The 21476-nt window shown below is 36.8% G+C and overlaps 1 protein-coding gene across 1 annotated transcript in view; it reads left to right on the plus strand.

Annotated features, from left to right (window-relative positions):
• The first annotated feature begins 15953 nt into the window (after positions 1 to 15953).
• Positions 15954 to 21476, plus strand: part of LOC126253011 (retinol dehydrogenase 14-like) — a 92137-nt gene continuing 86614 nt past the window's right edge. Inside the window, exon 1 of the mRNA XM_049954064.1 lies at positions 15954 to 16583. Within this exon, the coding sequence (XP_049810021.1) occupies positions 16418 to 16583 (166 nt within the window). The 5' untranslated portion in view covers positions 15954 to 16417. The remainder of the gene's footprint in view (positions 16584 to 21476) is intronic.

Here is a 21476-nt window from a genome sequence, read left to right on the forward strand (position 1 = left end):
ATTGCTTGGAGTGCCCGCTACACTATTACCAAGTACTGTCTCATCAGGAGGTGGAAACCTATCCTTGTATGCTTGCTCAGCCATTTTTCTACTCATTGCCAAGACACTTCCTAGCAAACAAAACAGTTTACAATGACTTAACTTTCTCTTGCAGCACCTCACAGTGATGCACTGAAACAGCATGCTGGTCAACATAGCTGCTGCATGTAACTCATCTCATTTGATGAATTTCACGACTCAGCTTGCTAGCTGCTCGACCTTACCTCCTCTCTGTTGATGATGGGTAAGTGATGAGTTACATTACACGTTGTTCCGTGCAGACTACTGTAACTCTCTGTTCTGTCTTCTACTGGCTGCTAATGCACTCCACTCCCAACATGCAATCAGTGCATTTCTGGTGATGTCTGCTGCTCAGTGACTGATGCATTACGGGATAATGATTCTGCACAGCAGCTTACACTGACGAAGTATGATATTTGTCTTTGCTAATACTCAGTAATTAATAATCACACTTTTTTGGCTAATGTAAAATTACCTTTTTTTGTATTTGCTTTTCGCCTACCAAGGGACTCTAAAGTAACACTTCTAATTCCAGGTATCTCATTAAATATGTCAGTACTGAAATTTTCCCACATGTATGCATCATGATTGTACTTTCCTGGGTGACTGCACCACGTAAGAACTCAGCAAGCACAGCAATATATTTATTGTGTATTAATTAATACTACAGAGTGACCAACCACCTTTGTAACTATAGTGGGTCATTTACTACTACAAACTAGACACGTTTCCTGTTTTTTATAGAATTAAATTGTTAGTTAAAAAAGAAAAATGAAACATAAAAGAACACAAGATATATAAAACACAATTTGGGAAAGGAAGGAAAAAACACAAATTTTACCATATTCTTAACAAGAAAATGATACATGACAGTAAAGATATGGGTAGCAAAAGAGGTACCTTTACCTGCCATTTCAAGTAGGAGGCCTTTGGTAAACACTTCAAGCCTGTTTCACCAGCACTAGAATATTCTGTTCTATGGGGTTCATTCAAATGAAACCTGGTCAGGGCATCTACCTTTGCCTTACACATAAGGTGGCACCACGTAACTGTGGGTATCGTGGCACCACCTATTGGTAGAGAGATTGATGCGTGCACACTGTTTGATGTTGCATAGTGCCAGTGTGGTTTCACGCTGAAGAGAATGTGGCCATGCAAGTTATCGTCCACTACCGAGTATGCAGGCAAGTGAGCAGGAACAATGAGGAATTATTTTATTTTTGGTGGTGGAGGGAGTTGGTGACTGTGAAATGTATCGATGGATGGATGCTGTGTATGGTGAGTAGAGTCTGAGTCACTGAAGTGTTGCGGAATGGCACAAATGATTCCTTGAACAGCACAAGTCACTGGAAGATGATGCTCATCCTGAACAGGCTCATTGTGCCATCACACTGGAAATGGTTGTGGAAGTGAATGCTTTAGTCTTGGACAACTTCAGAATCACTGTGGGCAAAATCCATTGGTTACTGGGTATTAGTGTTGGCACTGTCCACAACATAATGCATCAATACTTGAACTTTTGAAAACTCTGTGTGCAGTGGTTTCCACACCAACTGGCTGCTGAACAGCGCAATACTCAAATGGTGCTGTCTTTGAGTCATCTGCAATGTTATCATGAGGAGGAATATGGCTTTCTGTCATGTATTGTCACAGGTGATGGAACATGGTGTCACCATTTTGAACCAGAAAGCGATCGTCAGAGCAAGCAGAGGAAACATTCGACTTCCCCACCTCCAAAGAAATCAAAGGTCAACCACACCAGTTCTGGTAAGGTCATGATGTCCTCCTTTTTTGACCACAAGGGCCCACTGCTTGTTGAATTCCTGGAACAGTCAAAATGCCGAGGCATGTTGTCCAATGGTATTATCCTCCTGCATGATAATGCGTGCCCACACATGGCCAATGCAGTGAACACAACATTGCAGCAGTTTTGGTGGGAAATGCTGGAATATCCTCCATACAGTTGTGATTTTTCACCATGTGACTTTCATGTGTTTGGACCTATAAAACAAGCTATTCGCGGACATCAATTCGCAATAGACGACATAGTGTGTGACTGACAAAGTGCGTGACTGACAAGGTGCGTGACTGACAAGGTGCGTGACTGACAAGGTGCGTGACTGACAAGGTGCGTGCCTGACAAGGTGCGTGCCTGACAAGGTGCGTGCCTGACAAGGTGCGTGCCTGACAAGGTGCGTGCCTGACAAGGTGCGTGCCTGACAAGGTGCGTGCCTGACAAGGTGCGTGCCTGACAAGGTGCGTGCCTGACAAGGTGCGTGCCTGACAAGGTGCGTGCCTGACAAGGTGCGTGCCTGACAAGGTGCGTGCCTGACAAGGTGCGTGCCTGACAAGGTGCGTGCCTGACAAGGTGCGTGCCTGACAAGGTGCGTGCCTGACAAGGTGCGTGCCTGACAAGGTGCGTGCCTGACAAGGTGCGTGCCTGACAAGGTGCGTGCCTGACAAGGTGCGTGCCTGACAAGGTGCGTGCCTGACAAGGTGCGTGCCTGACAAGGTGCGTGCCTGACAAGGTGCGTGCCTGACAAGGTGCGTGCCTGACAAGGTGCGTGCCTGACAAGGTGCGTGCCTGACAAGGTGCGTGACTGACAAGGTGCGTGACTGACAAGGTGTGTGACTGACAAAGTGCGTGACTGACAAAGTGCGTGACTGACAAAGTGTGTGACTGACAAAGTGCGTGACTGGGTCTGACAGCAGCGTACTAGCCTCTTCAAGGATGGAATCACATGACTAGTGTCACAATGCGATAAATGTGCCAACAGCTTTAGCAACTATTTTTGAGTATGTGTACTGTGTATAACTACGTTTTTGATTTAACAAAATCATTACCGTTGCTTTACACTAGTGACTGGTATTCATTTGAATGCCCCTTATACTACTGCTACTACTATATGTATGTATGTATGTTGTGGTACGAACTTTTCGTTATCCTTGTATAAGGTATGGCAGTACTATTTGTTAATACAGTTGCTTCCTCTGCTTAACTGCACTGTAAGTGGGATAGGAACCTCTGGAGGTGACTTTGAGTCTCATCTCCCTGAAGGGGGCTTGTCACCTGTGTTGTGTGCTTATGTTTGTGTATATATGCCTTATTATACTGCATATGTACATTATGCATAATTTTATAAAGTTCACATGTTTTTTCAGTCTGCTTCTTATACATTTCACGAGGTTGCACAATTACATGTTTGAAAATAATGATTCAAAGAACTAAATAATTCTTGTTTTACTTGTACAAACAGGAAAATTCATTATTTTATTTCTATTACTAACTTACTTCTAAATTCCATGTATATATTACTTGTAGTATTGATGCAGTTGTGTGATCTGCTACTACACTGTATATGTATCTGATGGTATTGTACTATTTGTCTCATCATCTATGGCTATATTTTCATCTGTTTCCATATCTGTGTATAATCTCTTTTCCCCATGCATCATATTGGGGTGCAGGGTATGTTTTGGGTCATGATCTTGCATATGGTCATTGTTGCTTATAAGTCTTGTGTAGTGCACTTGATATTTCATCAGTGATGCGATTAAGGATACTCCCGTTATCTGGGCCTCTTTAAGCTCTTTGATTTCTGATGTTAGCCTTACATGTTTGTGTGTGTGTGTGCACCACATTTTAGTGTTATGTGTTCAGGGGATTCATGTTGCCCACATTCACATACATCACACTGTGCAGGTATGTAGGATAAGTGCCATGGCCTGTCAGGAAATGTACCATACTGTGACTTGGGTCAATATGTCTGAGCACCAACCATTCGCAGAAGGAGAAAACCTGACTGGTCTTGTCAGATGTTTCCTGTTCTTTATGCTATGTTTCAACCTTCCAAAGATTTAATTGACATTTTTCTGTAATATGCTCCCCTATTATCTCACATACCTTATCCAGTCTTCTCCTTTTTAGCCAGTATGCTGCTGCCCTGTGTCTGATGGTTATGCCAATAAGGTATGTTGCAAGTACAATGCATAGGGCTTCAATGGGCAGGGTGCCAAATGACCCTGACATTCTGAGCAATAGATCTCTTATTCCAAGCCTCAATGGTTTTTCAGTCAATGTGGTCATGCACTTGTTACGAAATACATTATATACTCAAAGAGGGCTGTATGATACATCCCCAGTGTCTGCATAGGTAGTTTGTAGTGAGATGAATTTAGCATGGTGAGTTTGTGCATTAGTCTAGTTGCTTTTTCAGTTGTAAGTCTTATGTGCTCATTTAATGTTGGTCATTCATTGAGGTGTATGCCTAGGTATTTTGTTGTTATATTCCTCATTCACTAGTGTTGTTCAGCTTAATGGTGGGATTTTTTCTGCAAGACCCCTTCAATTAGAAAATATATCATATTGTTGCCACAATTTTGAGCTTGTTATGGCTGCACTAGTCATTATTTTTGTAAGGAGTTGCGTAACTGTCCTTCCGAGTTGTGGTCCCAAGTTTGCAGTTATTACTGCTAGCAAGTTGTCAGAATTTGGCTACTATACCCTCCACCCTATCATCTTTGTCTAGATTGTTTAGGAGCTGCTCTATGCAATATCACAGAAAATTGGCCCATAGATTGAGCCCTGTGGCCATCCTTTTGTTATTTTCTTGATAATATTTTGTGTTCCTGCCATATTTGCAATAGAGAGTAAAGCTGTTGTCCAAGACTGGTGATGTCTGCATCTCTTGTAGTCTTGCAAACAAGGCAGGCCACCAGAGATTGTCAAAGGCACCTGATATACCTATTGCTATTGCTACTGCGTATTTTTCTTGTGTGTCCTGTATTATTTCCAGTATGCAGTTATTTGCATCATATATTGAGCTTTTTGATCTAAAACCATATTGATGTGGGCTGTGTGGCTGTTGTTGATTACATAGGAGCCTCTCCTGTAATTAGCCAAACTGTTGAAAAGGCAGATGGGCCAGCAAGTCTTTGGGTCTTTTGGGTCCTGATCCTCTGATTTGTTAATGATTACTACATTTACTGTTTTCCACATGGCAGGGACCTTCCCTTTCAGCTGTGCTTTATTCAGTAAATCTGTTAGAAAGGGGGCGATACTGTAAAAGTATTTTTTAGTGTTTCTGAATGTATTTCATCAGGACTGGGAGTTTTCTTATTCTTTAACTGTTTTATTGACAGCATTACCTCTCCATGGGCAAATGCGACAGTAAATGGGGCCATTTGTGTAGGTGTCATCCATTTGTCTTTGTAAGTATGTGCGATGTTGCTGGTCTGTCACCTTTTCATCATCAGGGAGAAGCTTGTTTGGCAGGTACTCTGCTGAACATCTCCATCTCCTTGTAGTAGTACCATCTGTGCCTCAAAGAATTGACTGTACCCCCACCCCTCCAGGTATTGTTTTGTAGCTCAGTTTTGACAAAATTGTTTCAGTGATCCTGTCTCGTCTTATTTAATTTATTTTTATATTTTTGCTTTGCATCACGGTATATTTCCAATATTATCTCCCTCTCTTGTGCTGTTTTTGCTTTTTGGTAATGGTTTATTTTGTCTCTAGCATCTTTTCTTAGCTTTTTTAAATCAGTGGATCAGGAGAATTTCTATTTTGGTTCATGGTCAGTCTTTGAGATAGCTAATAGTTGTGCTTTTTGAAGCAGGTCCATCAGAATGTGCGTTATATAGACTACGCTACCATCAACTGTATGGAGGCAAAATTTTTCAACTACATCCCTTAATTGTTGCCAGTCAGCCTTGTTTAGAAGAAGTTGTCATTTTTGTTTATGTGAAGTTTGTGTATTTGTGTTTGTGTGGATGAGTATGGCATTGTGGTCACTGTGTGTGGCATTTTCTAGTGTTTTTCATTTGTTGACATATATTACAGACTTCACATTTGCCAGTGAGACGTCAATATTGTTGGTTCCTCCTATGTTGTTCCAGCATGTAGGTGTTTGCCCTGCTTTATTTAGAACAAAGAGGCTGCATTCATATATTGTGTCAACTACAATTTGTCCCCCCATTTTCTGTTTTGTCTGCATGCCATAGAGTCAACCGTGCACTGATGTCACTAAGTATGACTAGTCTTTTGTCCCTAGAAAACTATGCTGTATCTCTTATTTGGTCAGCAAAAGGCTCTATCTCATATGAATACTGTGCATACACAGATGCGGTAATCCAAGAGGCCCGTCTTTGCATAATTTCAGCTGTGGCTACATGTTCAGAACAAAGTTACGTTATTTTTGTGATTGTGTAATTTTTTTGCTATTACAATTGCAGCCTTGGCATTTTGGGTCCCAGAAATTGTTAAGAGATGTTTTTGAAGGCCTGAAATTTCCTACCATGCATGTATGGCTCTTGGAGACAGATTATATCTGCCTGTACTTCGTGCAGAAATCTATCCAGTTCCAGTCCAACCAGAGTGCTACAATTGTAATTTAGTTGTAAGACCTTCACAGCACAGGGTATCTAGCAATGGCATAGCACTTAGGTGCTGACTTTTTAAGGTCATAATATATACACACACACACACACACATGTGCTATGATGAAGTCCTCATAAACTTTAAGTATGTTTAAATCTTCACCTCTTCATGTGCATGCTTGTCTAAGAATCTGCAGAGCTCGTGATGGTCAGTTGGCAAGTACTCTATCCTAGGTATCTTCCTGTCAGTCTGCTCTGTTGTAGGGAAAGATATTTTTTCCCCTTCTACATGACAAGTGTGTAACCAGATGTAGAGCAGTCTGGAAAATTTCCCTAATTTCTAACCTACTTACATGTAAGCTACACTCAAGATTATCATAATCAGTTACATTATTATTGTGTTGTTTGGGTTTCCTATGTGTGTGTCCTGTGAAAGATCCTGACATTTGTCTTCCTCTATTGTTTTTGTGTGCACTAGGAATTGCTTGTGGATGAAGTATTTTTAACTTACAGTAACATATTGGAAAATTTATTAATTAATTCCACCTTACTATCACTGTAACTGGAAGAAAGCTGTTATATCAACAAAATCTGAACCTGAATGGGCCAGAATTGTATCAATTCGATGTCAGTGGCCAGTTACTTGAGTGCACAGGTACTACGTTATTAATTAATCAGATGGACGATCTGCCAAGGAACATCTCACATTTGTAAAAAACTGCAAGTGCCACAAACGCTGACATTTTACCATCTCATTGACCTGGCACTCAAGGAGAGTCATGATTTTCTGGTCACATAAGTTCTCATTGTAGTTATTAAAGAGTTATCTTAATAAATTGAGGTGGCTTGGGAAGTGGGAGTGCTTAGCCACAAATAAAGAGATCAGAACTGCAATGAACCACCGAATATAACTAAGAAGCAAGCACTTTGTCCTCTTATAATCTGCAGTTTACATCACCACTGATAATTGTAATTGAATTTTGCACCTATGGTCTAAGATGTGGAGCATACAAAAGACAGCAGTATCAGGCTAATGTCTTCCCTTATGCACCATTAATAATACTTCCATCAGTAAAGTTAATAGTAATATTTAGCATGACTCAGAAACACACTACAGAGAGAGACTCTATATAAGTTAGTCACTTAATAGGAAACCAACAAGGTTACTTTGACCAGGTTACTTTTAGAACAGGTATGACCCTGAAAAACGGTACGTATTTAAATTTGCAGTGCCATGTTGTTCTTTCAGCAGTTGTTCTGAAATAAACAATAGCTTGTTGGGGCATAACAACACTGAACAAGGTACTGGGATGTAACACTGCAGACATGTGACCAGTCAACCATCTGTGTGATTAAACTTCACTTGAGAACGCAGTCCTGCTGCCATTCTAAAGATCTTCACAGTTATAAATAATACTTGGACAAACAGTCAGAGTAACTTCCCGTTTGTACACAGTACTCGCATGTAATAATTTCAGAATAACCTGTCACTACTCAGAGCTGTTTCAGACACTTTGGAGCAGTGCCTACAAAACATTAGTACTCTGAAAGTACTAAATTAAGTAAAAAATAAATATTTTTGTAGAGTGTTCATACATGTGTCCTGCCCCTAAGCGGTCCACTAGCAGCTCACCATTTCAAATGTGCCAACACCTTAACTGGCATGCCATCCACTGAACAATCCCTCTGCATCTGTGAGTCTCATTAGGTGTATTAATTTTACAAATGAATGTTAGATTATGAAATGTAACAGAGGACACTAACTCATTAGGAACTGTTGCCTATTACCTTCTTCATAATACTATTAAAAATAGCTCTTAAACTGTAGGTTTAAAAACTTCTGGAACTATTTTATATCTTCTGAAATATCTCAAGATATGACATAGCAGACCAGTGTGGGAATTCCTATCTGACATAGTTGTTCCATAAGCTTTTAAGCTGACAGAAAGGGTCTATCTATGGGAAGACTATCTCAAAACTTCTGGAACACTCTCTGCTTTCCTATGCAAAAATGCCAAACCCAAATACTTCTAGCTGTGCTACTATCATACCTTGCACCTTGCAGTGACACACCATTTTCTATATGTAACATTCCAGCATTAACCAGCTTAATGTAATTTCAAGTGCTCCCTCTAATGTCTATTTGATTATAAAGTAAATAGGTTATGTGCATTGCCTTGTGGGTGGCACAAATTCTCTTTTAATTTAGATGAAGCCTTTAAGTTGTTGTTGTTGTTATTATTATTACCAACCCAAAAATTACTTGAGACAAAGACAGAAAAATGGATGAGGAGACATTTATTGTAATTGTTGTGTCGATTCCCTAAGGTCTCGACACAATGAGTGGCTAGGTGCACGCGAAACTAACGCAGACGGGCGTAAATTCTGAAACAGGAGACTGGATGAAAACTATAAAGAAAAGAAGAGAGATTTTAATATACTTAACTTTAATGTAGTCTTGTTCTTGTTGAAATACATCTCTTGCATAGTAGTAAGCAATTAGCAATGATACACATGGCGCCTTGCTAGGTAGTAGCGATGGACTAGCTGAAGGCTATTTAATCTGTCTCTCGGCAATTGAGAGGAATACTTGGTAGGTCTAGTCGCAAGCTATGTCGTCCGTACAACTGGGGCGAGGTCAAGTCCGTGTCTTGTGACCTGCCCTGTGGTGGCGCTACGTTTGCGAATACACAGTGGCGACACGCGGGTCCGACATGTACTACAGGACCGCGGCCGATTTAAGTTACCACCTAGCAAGTGTGGTGTCTAGCGGTGACACCACAGTAGTTACTATGATACAAGCTCTTTAATTCCCTTTAAAAATGAATTTATTTATTTGTGCATTCATAGGCGTAGTCTTCATTCTGTGATTTCACTGTATAAACTGCAATGATGACCTCTAAGGTGAAGAAAAAGACTGCATGTGCCAACTGATAGCATACCTATCACAGAAAAAAGTATTGATTAGTCTGAATTTGTATTTCAAAAGGATCTTTCTACAGAACATGCCATCTGTCAATTCACAAATCAAAATTTAAATGACAAAATATTACTAAATGGTATTTCCTGTGCCTTATCAAAAGCATTTGACTGTACAGTTTATAGTATTCTTCTACAGAAACTCAAATATTATGTTATCAGAGATCTTGTGGGTAACACATTTTCAACCTATTTGGCTAAAAATATTCAGCAAGTCATATTACAAAACCCAGAGAGTGTACAAAATAAAACATCATGTTCAGAATGGACAATTATCACTGCAAGTGTACCATCAGCATTAGGTTTTCACTTGTTCTTCTTATATATAAACGATCTGCCATTATGTATCCAAAAAGCAGAAATAATTCTCTTTGTTGATGCTGTGAATCAAATTTAATAGATACAATTCAAAATTTGATAATGCAAATAAAATATGAAAATTTATAATTGGTTCTCTGCAGATGAAGTGTAATTGAAGTCATATAAAACACAATACATACGTATTATAGATCTTGACATCGAAGCTCTCAAATTTTGCATTGTGAGTAATATAATATAACTGAATAGATAAACAAACTACTCACCAAGTGGCAACAGGAGAAAACATATATAAAAATGTTTTTCATGTGCAAGCTTTTGAAGCAAGTGGCTCTTTCTTCTGACAGAAGGTTTGAAGGGGAAGAAAGAGGGGTGAAGCAAAGGGACTGGAGAGGTATAGGAAAAGTGGTATAGTTTGGGAAAGTCACCAAGAATCCTGGGTCAGGGGATACTTACTGGATGGGATAAGAAGAGGTACTGTAATTGTAAATTGACTTGTTCCTCTTCATAGCAAGAGATGGCAGTTATAACTTATGGAACATGCAAACAGATAATTAATAACAATACCTTTTTTGATATCTAAAATTTACAGTTTTTATATTTACCTGCTACTGTTTTAATACCGTCTCTGTAGCCAAATGGTTAATTCAACTCAATGCTCATAAAACATAATTTTACGTGCATGTGCGTTTTCAACTAAGTATACATTTTACATGTTTTAAGTTTACATTATTTCTTATTACATTTTAGTTCATGATAAATTCAAGTTATAAGTACATTTGTGGATAAGCCATAACCCACTGCTTGACTTACTTTTTAAATGTATCCCCTGTCAATATCTTAACTTTGTTTGATAACAGCTCCTTTGACATAGGGGATTTCTGCTGTTAAATTTGATCTCCTGTTAACTATATGAAAATCTTTTCTATGAATTGTTTCGTAGTTGTAAATATCCATCTTTCTTTTTGTGATCTTAATGTCTTCTTTCACTAGCATTACAGTTTCTAGTATATACAAGGCATAAACTGTGAAAATATTTTGTGTAATGAATAGGGTTTAAAAGAAGTTCCTGGTTTTACTTTCTTCTGCAGTATGAAAACCCTTTTCATATCAGTTTGGCATGTCCCACCCCACAGTACAATTCCGTAATACAAGAAAGAGTACACAGTCCTTAGGATTTCAGAATTAAGATATGGTGATAATCTTCTTAATACATATAGACTGAGTGTTTTTGTTTTAAGAAATAATCAGCATACTGCTTCCATCTATGCATAAACCCAAGAATTTACAGTCTGTACAGGTTTTTGGTAGAATTTCATCAATCATGGTATTTTGTCTGTTTGGACTACTTAGAAAAAACTAATATTATTCATTTTAAGCTATGTTTACTTTTAAGTTCTTTCTTTCAAAGTGAGCTTTTGCCTTTTCAGTAAAGTTATGTATCTCTTGAACTAGGCTGGGCTCACTGTCTGCATAGCAGACACCAGATGTATTGTCTGCATACATAGTGATCAACTGCTTATTGCCAAGAGAACTTGGGAATTCATTTACATAGCATATGAATAGGACAGGGCCTAAAACAGAGCCCTGAGAAACACCAAAATGTACGTACTTGACCTTCTCTTCTCCAGTATTTCTTCATAGAGTACATAATCTCCATGCACTGTTGTCTACCCTTTAAATATGTTTCTAGAAATTGCATGAGTTTTCCAGTGACACCACTCTTTGCCATTTTTGATAAGAGAATGTCATGATGTTCTCTATCAAAAGCCCTTGTTAGGTCAAGGAATACTCCTGCTGCTTGGTATTTTTCATTATTTTTTTCAACAACATGAAGGCCAAATTACACTGCTGCTGACATGGTACTTTGACCTCTTCTGAAACCATGCTGGAAATTTCTTAATATGTCAGCATTGTTGTACTGTTCCAGGATCTTTTTAAATATTATTTTCTCCATCAGTTTGCTGAAAGTTGAGATTAAGGCAGTGGGTCTGCAGTTCTGTACATGCTGTATTTCCCCCTTGTTGTGTATTGGTTTCACTACAGACAGTTTCAACTTGTCAGGGAACACACCGTCTTTGACAACACAGATTATTAGATGAATTAGTGGTTTCATTAGTTCATGTTTGTATTTCTTCAATAGATATGGAGAAATTTCATCAAATCCTGTTGATTTTTTGTTTCTGAAGTTATCAATAACCTGCAGAATGTCATATGTGCTTACTGCTCGTAGTGTACTGCAGTTCTGTTTGTTACTGGACTCAAATGAGTACTGTATATCCTGTTTCATAGACACATCATTTTCAACAGTATCTGTGAAGTAATTATTAAAAATATTGCTGACTTGAAGAAGATCAGAGATAAATTCATTATTCAGAGTTAATTGTACATTATTAATTTTAGTGTCTGTTTCATTGTTTCTGATTTTATTTACAACTGACCAGCAAGTCTTTAAAATCAGAAAGAATCGACCAACAGATATGAGGTTCAGATAATGTTTCAATCTCCTGACTTCTTTGTGGTACTTATATTTGTACTGCTTGTTGAGTTCTTTGTGTAACTCTAAGTTAGTCTACTCTGTGTGAGCTATACATGTTTTCCATTTTTTCTTTCAGATCTTTTGTTTTAAAATCTAATGGCACAGGTTTTGATTTTGAAGGTTGATTTTTCTGGATACTCACATTCTTTTAATGGCATAGCTCTATTTAAGTGCTCGGTCATAATTTCTGTGAATATGTTCCATTTATTGTTGACCCTAATGGGAGTCATAACTGATTCCCATGATTCCTGGCTTAAACTATGTCTTAGTGTAGCAATATTGTTTGCAAATAATATTCACCTGTCCTTGTACATTTTTCTTGGTTTGAATTTGGTATCACATTTTGGCACTAATGTTTTGCCTAAATGATCTGAGAGGTAGTTCCCTGCCTTCAGTGCAGAAAGATGCGATAACTTCGCAGATTCTTCTGAGGTAGGGAAATCTGGAACAGGGCTCACTCAATCACTTAAGCCCATTTGAGGAGCTACTTGAATAAAGAAGCAGTGGTAACATCAGGACTCATCTACTAGCAATAATGACTGGAGGAATTGGCGATATGCTGATCACACATCTGACAATCATAGCTTGCTGGTCATACTGCCTTGAAAGCAGCAGTTAGTCAGTCAGAACAGGTGTAAGGTGTTTGCAATTTTTATTAATGTAATAATGTAAAACAAAACCTCTCCATGCACTACAGTATATGGAAATTTAAAAAGGAATTACTGTCACACACTGGCATTACTGATAAATATCAAACTTAAAGTCCAAATGCCAACTTAGCAGCCATATGGAGTATATGTATGCCAGATCTCCACCTTTCTGAACAAATCTAGAAAACAATGTTGGTCATGTTTATAACTAAGCTTCTCATAAGGAACATCCACAATATTTTACTATTTAATGGCTAACTTTTTTAATATGAAAGATTGAATGTCTGTGTACTATTCAAATTTATCAATGAATACACAGTCACATAGCAACAATGTCCCTCAGTATCAAACTGCAAATCCAAAGGTTCTTGGCTAAGTTAACAATTTGTATCAAGTTTTTTCCCTCTGCCACATGTTTAATCATGATACATACAAATTTGATACAAAACTGCATATCCCCTTGTAACTTGTGTACATGAGTTCACAATTATGGGTGGTAGCACTTTGTAAATGATTGCATCTATTGTATAAGTGGTGTCACAAAATATCCATTTCTTGTTTGCTTCATCAATCCTTCATCATGATATACACCAGCATTGATATTATTGTTTTATCTTTAATTATAAGTGGTTTAACACAAGTTACAGATACATCCATCCTTGTTTTTCATTGTCATAACTCCTGTTGTTTGTTATATGTGCTATAACAGTGTATATTTTATATTTTACAGAATGTAAATAAAGAGTTAGTAATTTTGTTCCTTTTCACTGGTATTGTTTTCATTTCTTGGTAATTTACATAACAGTGCGATACTGAGTGGCACTGAGTGCACTTAGCTCTCTTTTGCAACTTCTATATTTATTTCCAATTCTGTTTTTTCATATCACCGATTATTGTTTGATTCAGCATGCTACTGCAAACTTGTTTTGCATATGCCATGTTAATGTAGAATGTTAATGAAAGACCTTTATTCTCTTCTACTCAAAATTCAAACAACCACAAATGACCATATCAACATCTTAATGAACAGAAAAAAATTTCATTAGTCTGGTAAGAAAAATTGCTCACTGTCTAGCATAAAATCCACAGTTAAACCATCTTGGTTGTACACTACTTCTAAATTTACTTTTATTCTTATGCTACAGTCTGATAATGTAACTGAAACTTTGCATTTGGTTTTGGAGATAAAGACACCACGTATGCTATCTGAAGATGTGTTGCATTCCTTATATTTGCCTTTAACATCTTCTAACTACACTATTCTTGAGACATCTTGTAGTCACTTAATGACAAGAGCAGACATGGTTGTTTTATCTTGAATGATGTTGCATTTAATGTATCCCCATTTTGATTTTACATTAGTCTATTATAGTGAAACAGTATGTTCATCTGTTTCTTTCATACAGTTAATAATCCAGAAATGTACTTAGGAGTGCAATTACCACCAAAGTAGATTCATTTCCCAAATATGATTTTATGATCCTCACAGTGCTAGATCTCGACCATTTGATAATAAATTCAATGGAATAATTTCTCTTATTTAGCTGCACCAAAACTCCATTAGTTAGGATAATGTAGTTTCTCTGAGAATTAAATTGACTTTAGTATGTGCAGCCACTTAATGTTAAATTACTTTATGGAACTGTGCACATGAGGGCATTCACAGATATTTCCTTTATCAGTTTTTTTTTCAACAGTAAACTACATTATTAAGGTAGAGTAGCATGATGTGACTTGCAGAAGCACCTAGTTTTAGGACCAGCTGACATAAGTATACCAGTAGTGCTAGGTGAACATAAGAGGAAAAAGGTTATACAACTGAAATACAAACAAAAACTTGAAACAATCAATGGACAGAATTTCTTTACAACAACATAGGACAATGTTCATCCAGAAGGTTCCCTTTAATATAAATCATAAATCTTGTTTCATCTTACGTTTATGTTTAATATGCCTTCAGTTCAAAGTGCACTAGGAAGGTTGAAGATAATTGAAAATTTTGACCTCATAAGGTAGGAAATTCAGTAAGTGGTTATAAGTGGTTATCTCCATTTTAATCAGAAAAATAAAACAACTGTAATGTAACTATGAACAATACTATAAAATTCTGAACACTAGTCAGAAAAGGAAATTGCATTAAAGCAAAAATTTCCAAGTATAGAATAAAATTCATCTGAGCATTGATATTAAATCATAAATTAGTATAAATGTTGAAAGAAGTGAAAATGAAAAGAAGCAGATGCCTTATGGATACAAATTTCTCAGCAGCTGTTCATCACCCATTACACATTTATAGCATACTGAAACAAATATCAGTTACAAATTTTTTATTACTGTGACATCAAAAGGTGAGGATAAAATCCTGATAAAGATGATCCAAATCAAGTTAATTAATTTGAATGTTAAATGCTCACAGATTAATTTATTATTAAAAATTATTTTGAATAAATAACTTTTTTTAACAAAGACACATTCTACATTCTCAATAATTTGCTCTGTTGTTGATTAAATATGTACCATATGTGAAGATGTGTAAGTATGTACCAATTGAGAAGATGTATAGGTTTTGGTCACATCAGCTTTTTCCTATTCATGGATATGAATACATTTATTTATCTGTTTTGCTTAACTTCTCAAATACCTGCGAGAGATAATTTCACACACATGTATTTGTTAAAAGTACATTATTAAAAAAGCTTTTCTGAAAAGTTCCTGTTAACTGATTGCAAATAAAAACTTAGCACACAAAATTTAAATGTTATTATCCAACAGGTATAAAAGGTTATCAGTGGATTCAGAAAGTTCTGAAAAATGGGAAGGCATTACAAATTTAAATTCATGTGTGAACTGCATATATAAGTACCACATTCTGTTCTGCATGGGTGATGTATGCCTAGTGGCAGAGTTCGTGGGAATCCTAAGTGATTACATTAGCTCAGGTCATTAAAATGCAGTCAAGGAGCTCAATTTCCACACACAAGCCACGTGATAGCTTATCAGCCAGCTGTTGCATTAGTCTCCTTCCATTTGAGTGTCCTACAGAGATAGACTCCCTGAGCAAAGCTCAGATCAATACCTGACTGCCTGAAGCTGGAGTGGAAGTGGGGGGAGAATGCATGTGTGTGTCTGTGTGATGGCTCAGCAGAAGCTCCTATAAAACTCCTGATTAAGCTGAATAGGAGTGAATTGTGGAATTTGCTTATGAAGTATGTTGCTCAAGGAGAAGAGAAGGAACTGTATATGAGATAAAGCACAACTGGATGAATGTTGCCTAGTGTTTACTTTGTACAGAATTCTTTTCTGGGGTTAACCTTTGTGGTACAGCAGAGTAATTATTAAATAGTTTGAATATTTTTCAATAAAATTATACAGTGGGGAACAGAATTAGTGTTTTGTGCAGAAATTTTTAAAACAGCTCAGACTGTGAATAAACTGTTGTAAAATTTTATGTGTGAATAGAAACAACATTTTGTGAACACAGATTGTGAAAATCATGTTTCTCATATGGAACATTTTATCTTTCTTCTTCAACAAATACACATTTGGTGTGGCCCTTTTGCTGCTTGTGCTAAAGCTGTACCTCAAATTTACAACTGGATATTGCAGAAGTGATGCTACAATCCATGGAAAGACAGTTCTTATCACAGGAGCTAATACAGGCAAGATTTGAAATATATATTTTGGCACATAGCTTGGCAACATTATTATGAACTTTTCATTTTCCTTAAACTTTCCGTGCATTTATGCAAGTAAAATTATGTAAACATTCTCTCTAACTGAAAGTATTTTCCTATTGTGAGGTGAATTTTGGCACTTGATTCTGAGTCAATGATTTAAAATACTGTGCTGAAGATTGTGATTTTCTGTATTGTGTCAACCTGGGTTCTAACTCTGCGTCTCTCTCACAGTGGGATATTATAAGCCAATTCTATTACTCAACAAAAGACAATCCTCATTGCAGGAAATAATTTATCACTTCAAAATTAAGATATAATAACTAAAGCACAGGAAAGGGAAAATATTCTCATTTCTAAATAAAAATAGTGAAGTGTAAACACACAAAAGGAAAAAAGTAACCGTTTAATATCTTAATGACCACACATTTTCTTAGTAAGTATACTATTACATTTACGAAAGTGCATTTTTTCTTTTACTGAAATTTATAATTGGTATAAAAGCCTTATTAAAGCTGTGATAGGACTGAAACACTACTATTTGAATGAAGCCACATGACATGGAAACTAAACACAACACTTAGGGCCTAACACACAATATGCACTTTGTGTTGTGTGAGTTCTTCACGGGCTCACTTTGTACAGTTGTAGAAGTGAAGTTAAAATTCATGACAAATGCATTTCTTAACACAGAAGTCAACACAGCTTAGAAATGAAATACTCAGTTCAATAATTTACTTAGTTTTAGTGCTCTGTGTGTATCATGTTTTGGTGTGTTGCTGTTTGTTACAAATACACCACAAATTTCTGTTAAATATTCTCTCTGTCTGAATTTTTTTACATTATGTTGAGATAAATTTTAATGTTATGATCTGATTTGGTGCCACTTTAAAAAAAGATTTATATTCTTATAAATGTTAATAGTCAACTAACACTCACTGTTTAATACATTCTTAGTAAAAACAATGCCTTTTTTTTAAGGCAGTCCATTTTTACTCTTAATGTAATTTTGGGATTAGCATAAAAGTCTTGTTGAATCACTTATATATGGTACTGTTGCTAGGAGAACTGTATCATATGCCATAGAAAAATAAATGTCTCACTTAGCAAACAGTGGAAAATCCAGGATGGAGTGTAACAATATTATGAAAAGGATAGTTGCTGAGTCACAGATAGGCACAACAAGAAGACTGTTACAAAATGAGATTTCGGTATACAAGGTCTTTGTCAAAAATAGACACACACACACACACACACACACACACACACACACACACACACACACACACACACACACACACACACACACACACACATTTTTGACAAAGGCCTTGTTGTCCGAAAACTCATTTTGTGACAATCTTTTTATTGTATCTGTCTGCAACTCAGCACTTTTGCCATATGGTGAGTAGCAACTATCCTCATAATATTGCCACTTAGCAAACAAATATTACTGTAAAACATTAATTATTTTATTTTTGTTAGTTCATGTAACAAAAGTTAAAACTGGCATGTAAAGCATATACACTGCTAGATATTGAGAAAACCTATTGGTTCCACAAATTAAAGAACTTAAAACAATAATTATTAGTTAAAGAATATGACTAAAATTAACAAAATGAAATATGTGTTGTGATATTCCACAAGCCATATAAATGCCTCAAGCACCAGTACAGAAACTAAAAAACTGTGCAAAGCTGTTAATGATGTTAAGATGACATATTCCATGAGAGTATCTTGACAACTGCTATCTGAAAATTCAGCTCAAAAGACCAAAGTAAACATTCAATGTGCTGTGCAGTCTGCTGTTGATTATATTTATATATGAGATGAGTCCAAAGCTCTGAATATATTCCCATTAAGTTTCCAAATATTAGCAAAGTTATTCTTTCAAAAATACACAGCAGAAATTAATAAAATTTAAAAAGATGAAAAGTCCAGGAATTTCAAATGTAGGAAAATATACAGGCAAAATTAATCAAATTATCAAGGTTATTAATCTTCAAACTCAGAGCAGACATTACTGAAATTGACAAAGCTATCAACTTTAGGAAACTGCTGATCAAAATTAATAAAGAAAAAAAAAAAGTTATTGACCTTCAGAACACAGATCAGCCCTTCATCAAATCCAATATAAAAGGCCATTGTTGTAGCCACAAACAAAGAAAAAAGGTATTGCCTCACAATTTTATAACAGTATTAGGAACAATATTTAAATTAAATTGCACTGCCCTATCATCACAGAAGCTGGTGATAACTTAGCAACCAAATGAATTTAGCCAAGGTTAGTTGCATTGGAACACCAGTCACTGTTTGAAGAACACCAAAACACAAGAAGCAAATGATTGAAATACTTCTCACTAATTCAGTTGTTGGTCAGTGATTACTGTCGTCGTATGAGGATGATGTCACCAATAGTAAGTTCCTTATCCCACTGATCTCAGTTTGACACTATCCTGAGCTCTAGGGCTACAACTTGTCTCTCCAGAATGCAGTCCAGCCCACATGTTGTCTTTAACTCTCTAGTCTGTACAGCACACGGTCTACAGCACTTGGCAGGTAGGCCCTCTCACATCTAAACTGACTCAGGGAAACTTCAATACAGAATGAGAATGAGCCAGTGTGGTGGGCCCTTTATAAGCTGGCTGGCAGACAGGACACATCGTCTGGTGGGACACCAGCAGACCACTTGCACATTTGCTGTCCCATTAGAAACTGACTGGTGTCCAATGGATGACAGACTCATCAGGCTTCTTGCCAAAGCAACAACAGTATCTACTGTTACTTTGCAAACTGGACCAGGATTCACCCATGAATAAAATGGTCCCACAACTGTAGCATGTGGAAACAATGGTGTGAAAACTGCAGACTGTTTCTTCTGTGACCAGCAGTGGGTAGTACACAGACGGCTGACTACATCACATGCATGCCACATTCATGAAATCTTCTGCATATGTACTCAATTATATCATCTCTCTGGTATTCTGGTGGCAACAAATAACAGAGTTCAAAAACCTACTCCTTTGGGTGCATAACAGTAAATATCAATCCATACAACTCTTGGAGACTGACCACACTTGAAAAAACCTTTTACATACCAGCCCTGTATTTAGAAACTTTTGCTATAGTTCACATACATTTGATCACTTGTCTTAATCGGACCTACATCCTATCCATCAGTTCATTGTCCATCTGGTAAACATTACCTCAATAGCATTTGACTCAGTTAACAGTACTGTATACCAGCTTTCCTCTGCCACACTGAAAGAACTAATTAATGTCTATCAGGTGTTATTGCAATTTTGTTTATGATTTCATAATTTTCTAGAGTGGTTTGTAATTTGAAATGTTCAATTGTACTATTTGTCATAAACACACAATTAAAAAGAGTGTTTAACAATTATGTATGCTAGGAACACCTACAAAATATTTGCAATGTCTACAATGAGGAAAGACAACAGAGCTGCACTACGAATTAATACACAATACATTTGCCATAAAAATATTTACATAGCTGAACCACTAACCAAATTCCTTCAGTCAACAACAACTTTGATGATATATTTTTGTAGGGAGAGACATTCATTTATAGTTATATCAAAGGAGAACCAAAGGAAGGCAGGTGTGTGCCCACGCACCCACCCATCCATGCACACCCCCCGCCGCCAACCCCATCCACACACACTGTGAATTTCACTAGACGGAGAGAATCTTCAAGGATATCAAATGAATCAGGAACAAACAATTAAAGTTGCTGCTGTTTTGTCTTAAATGGGTCCCAATTTATTTATAATATATATAAAAATTGAAATACACATAGGTTTTATGCTGTCTTGACACCATCATATTTCTTTGAAACAATGTCATTGTGAGCTGTAGACTCTAAACTGTAGTTTATACCATTCTCAATGTAGACCAAGCGTCCTTTCCACACACTACAGTGTGACAATACTTTGAGATAAAATTATTCTTTGTTATGTAGAATTAATAAACAAATCATTTCTTAGTGACATCCTTTCTTCCAGGATTCAGCAAATGCAGAAGAGCTCCTGGGAAGTATGGGAAATAGGGTTCAAATACTGGTTCAACAAACAATTCAAATTTGTCAGGAAGTTTCAGCTCTAAAGCAGCTCTTATGACTTATTTTGATACCATATACTCTCTAATGGCATATGATGCTGACAGAAATAACCACCTCATGGAGGTGTTGAGTTGCAAACATGCACAATGAAAAAGAGTGTCTCAAAGCTGAAACATTTCTAACAAACACCTTCTTCAGCAGTGAAAAATGTAGATATTCACATATGTTTGTCCACTATCTCTAGGCACTAAAGCTTGATTTATACTGGCCTTAGTGCCTAGAGACAGTGGACTGGATTATGAGTGTGTTATGGTGTGAATGTGTGTGAATTTTCTACTTCAGAAGAAGGATTTTATCCAAAAGCTGAAATATTTCTAGCATTCCTCCTCATTGTTCCTGTCTGCAACTCTGTGCATCCTCTATGTAACAGTAATAATCAGCTGTAACAGTAAGAATCTGTTTTATCTAAAACCATAGTAGAAGATACGAAAACTTTTCCAACACAGATTTGGCAGACATATCTAATGGATAAAGGGTTGAGGTTTCCTATCCCAATGTATAAGCTATTAACAAGCTACCACTGTTAATAACACATGCAATTTGGATTATGCAAGTATTAAAAAAATTCAAAACTTACTATATTTACTGCTTCAGTAATTTTGCTGTGTATCCTGACTCTAAAGTTACAAATCCTTGCACATACAGTAGGTAATGATGGACATAGTGATAAAGTACCCAGTGAAACTTCCTGGCAGATTAAAACTGTGTGCCCGACCGAGACTCGAACTCGGAACCTT

The sequence above is a fragment of the Schistocerca nitens genome, chromosome 4 (assembly GCF_023898315.1).
Source record: "Schistocerca nitens isolate TAMUIC-IGC-003100 chromosome 4, iqSchNite1.1, whole genome shotgun sequence".
Taxonomy (NCBI): domain Eukaryota; kingdom Metazoa; phylum Arthropoda; class Insecta; order Orthoptera; family Acrididae; genus Schistocerca; species Schistocerca nitens.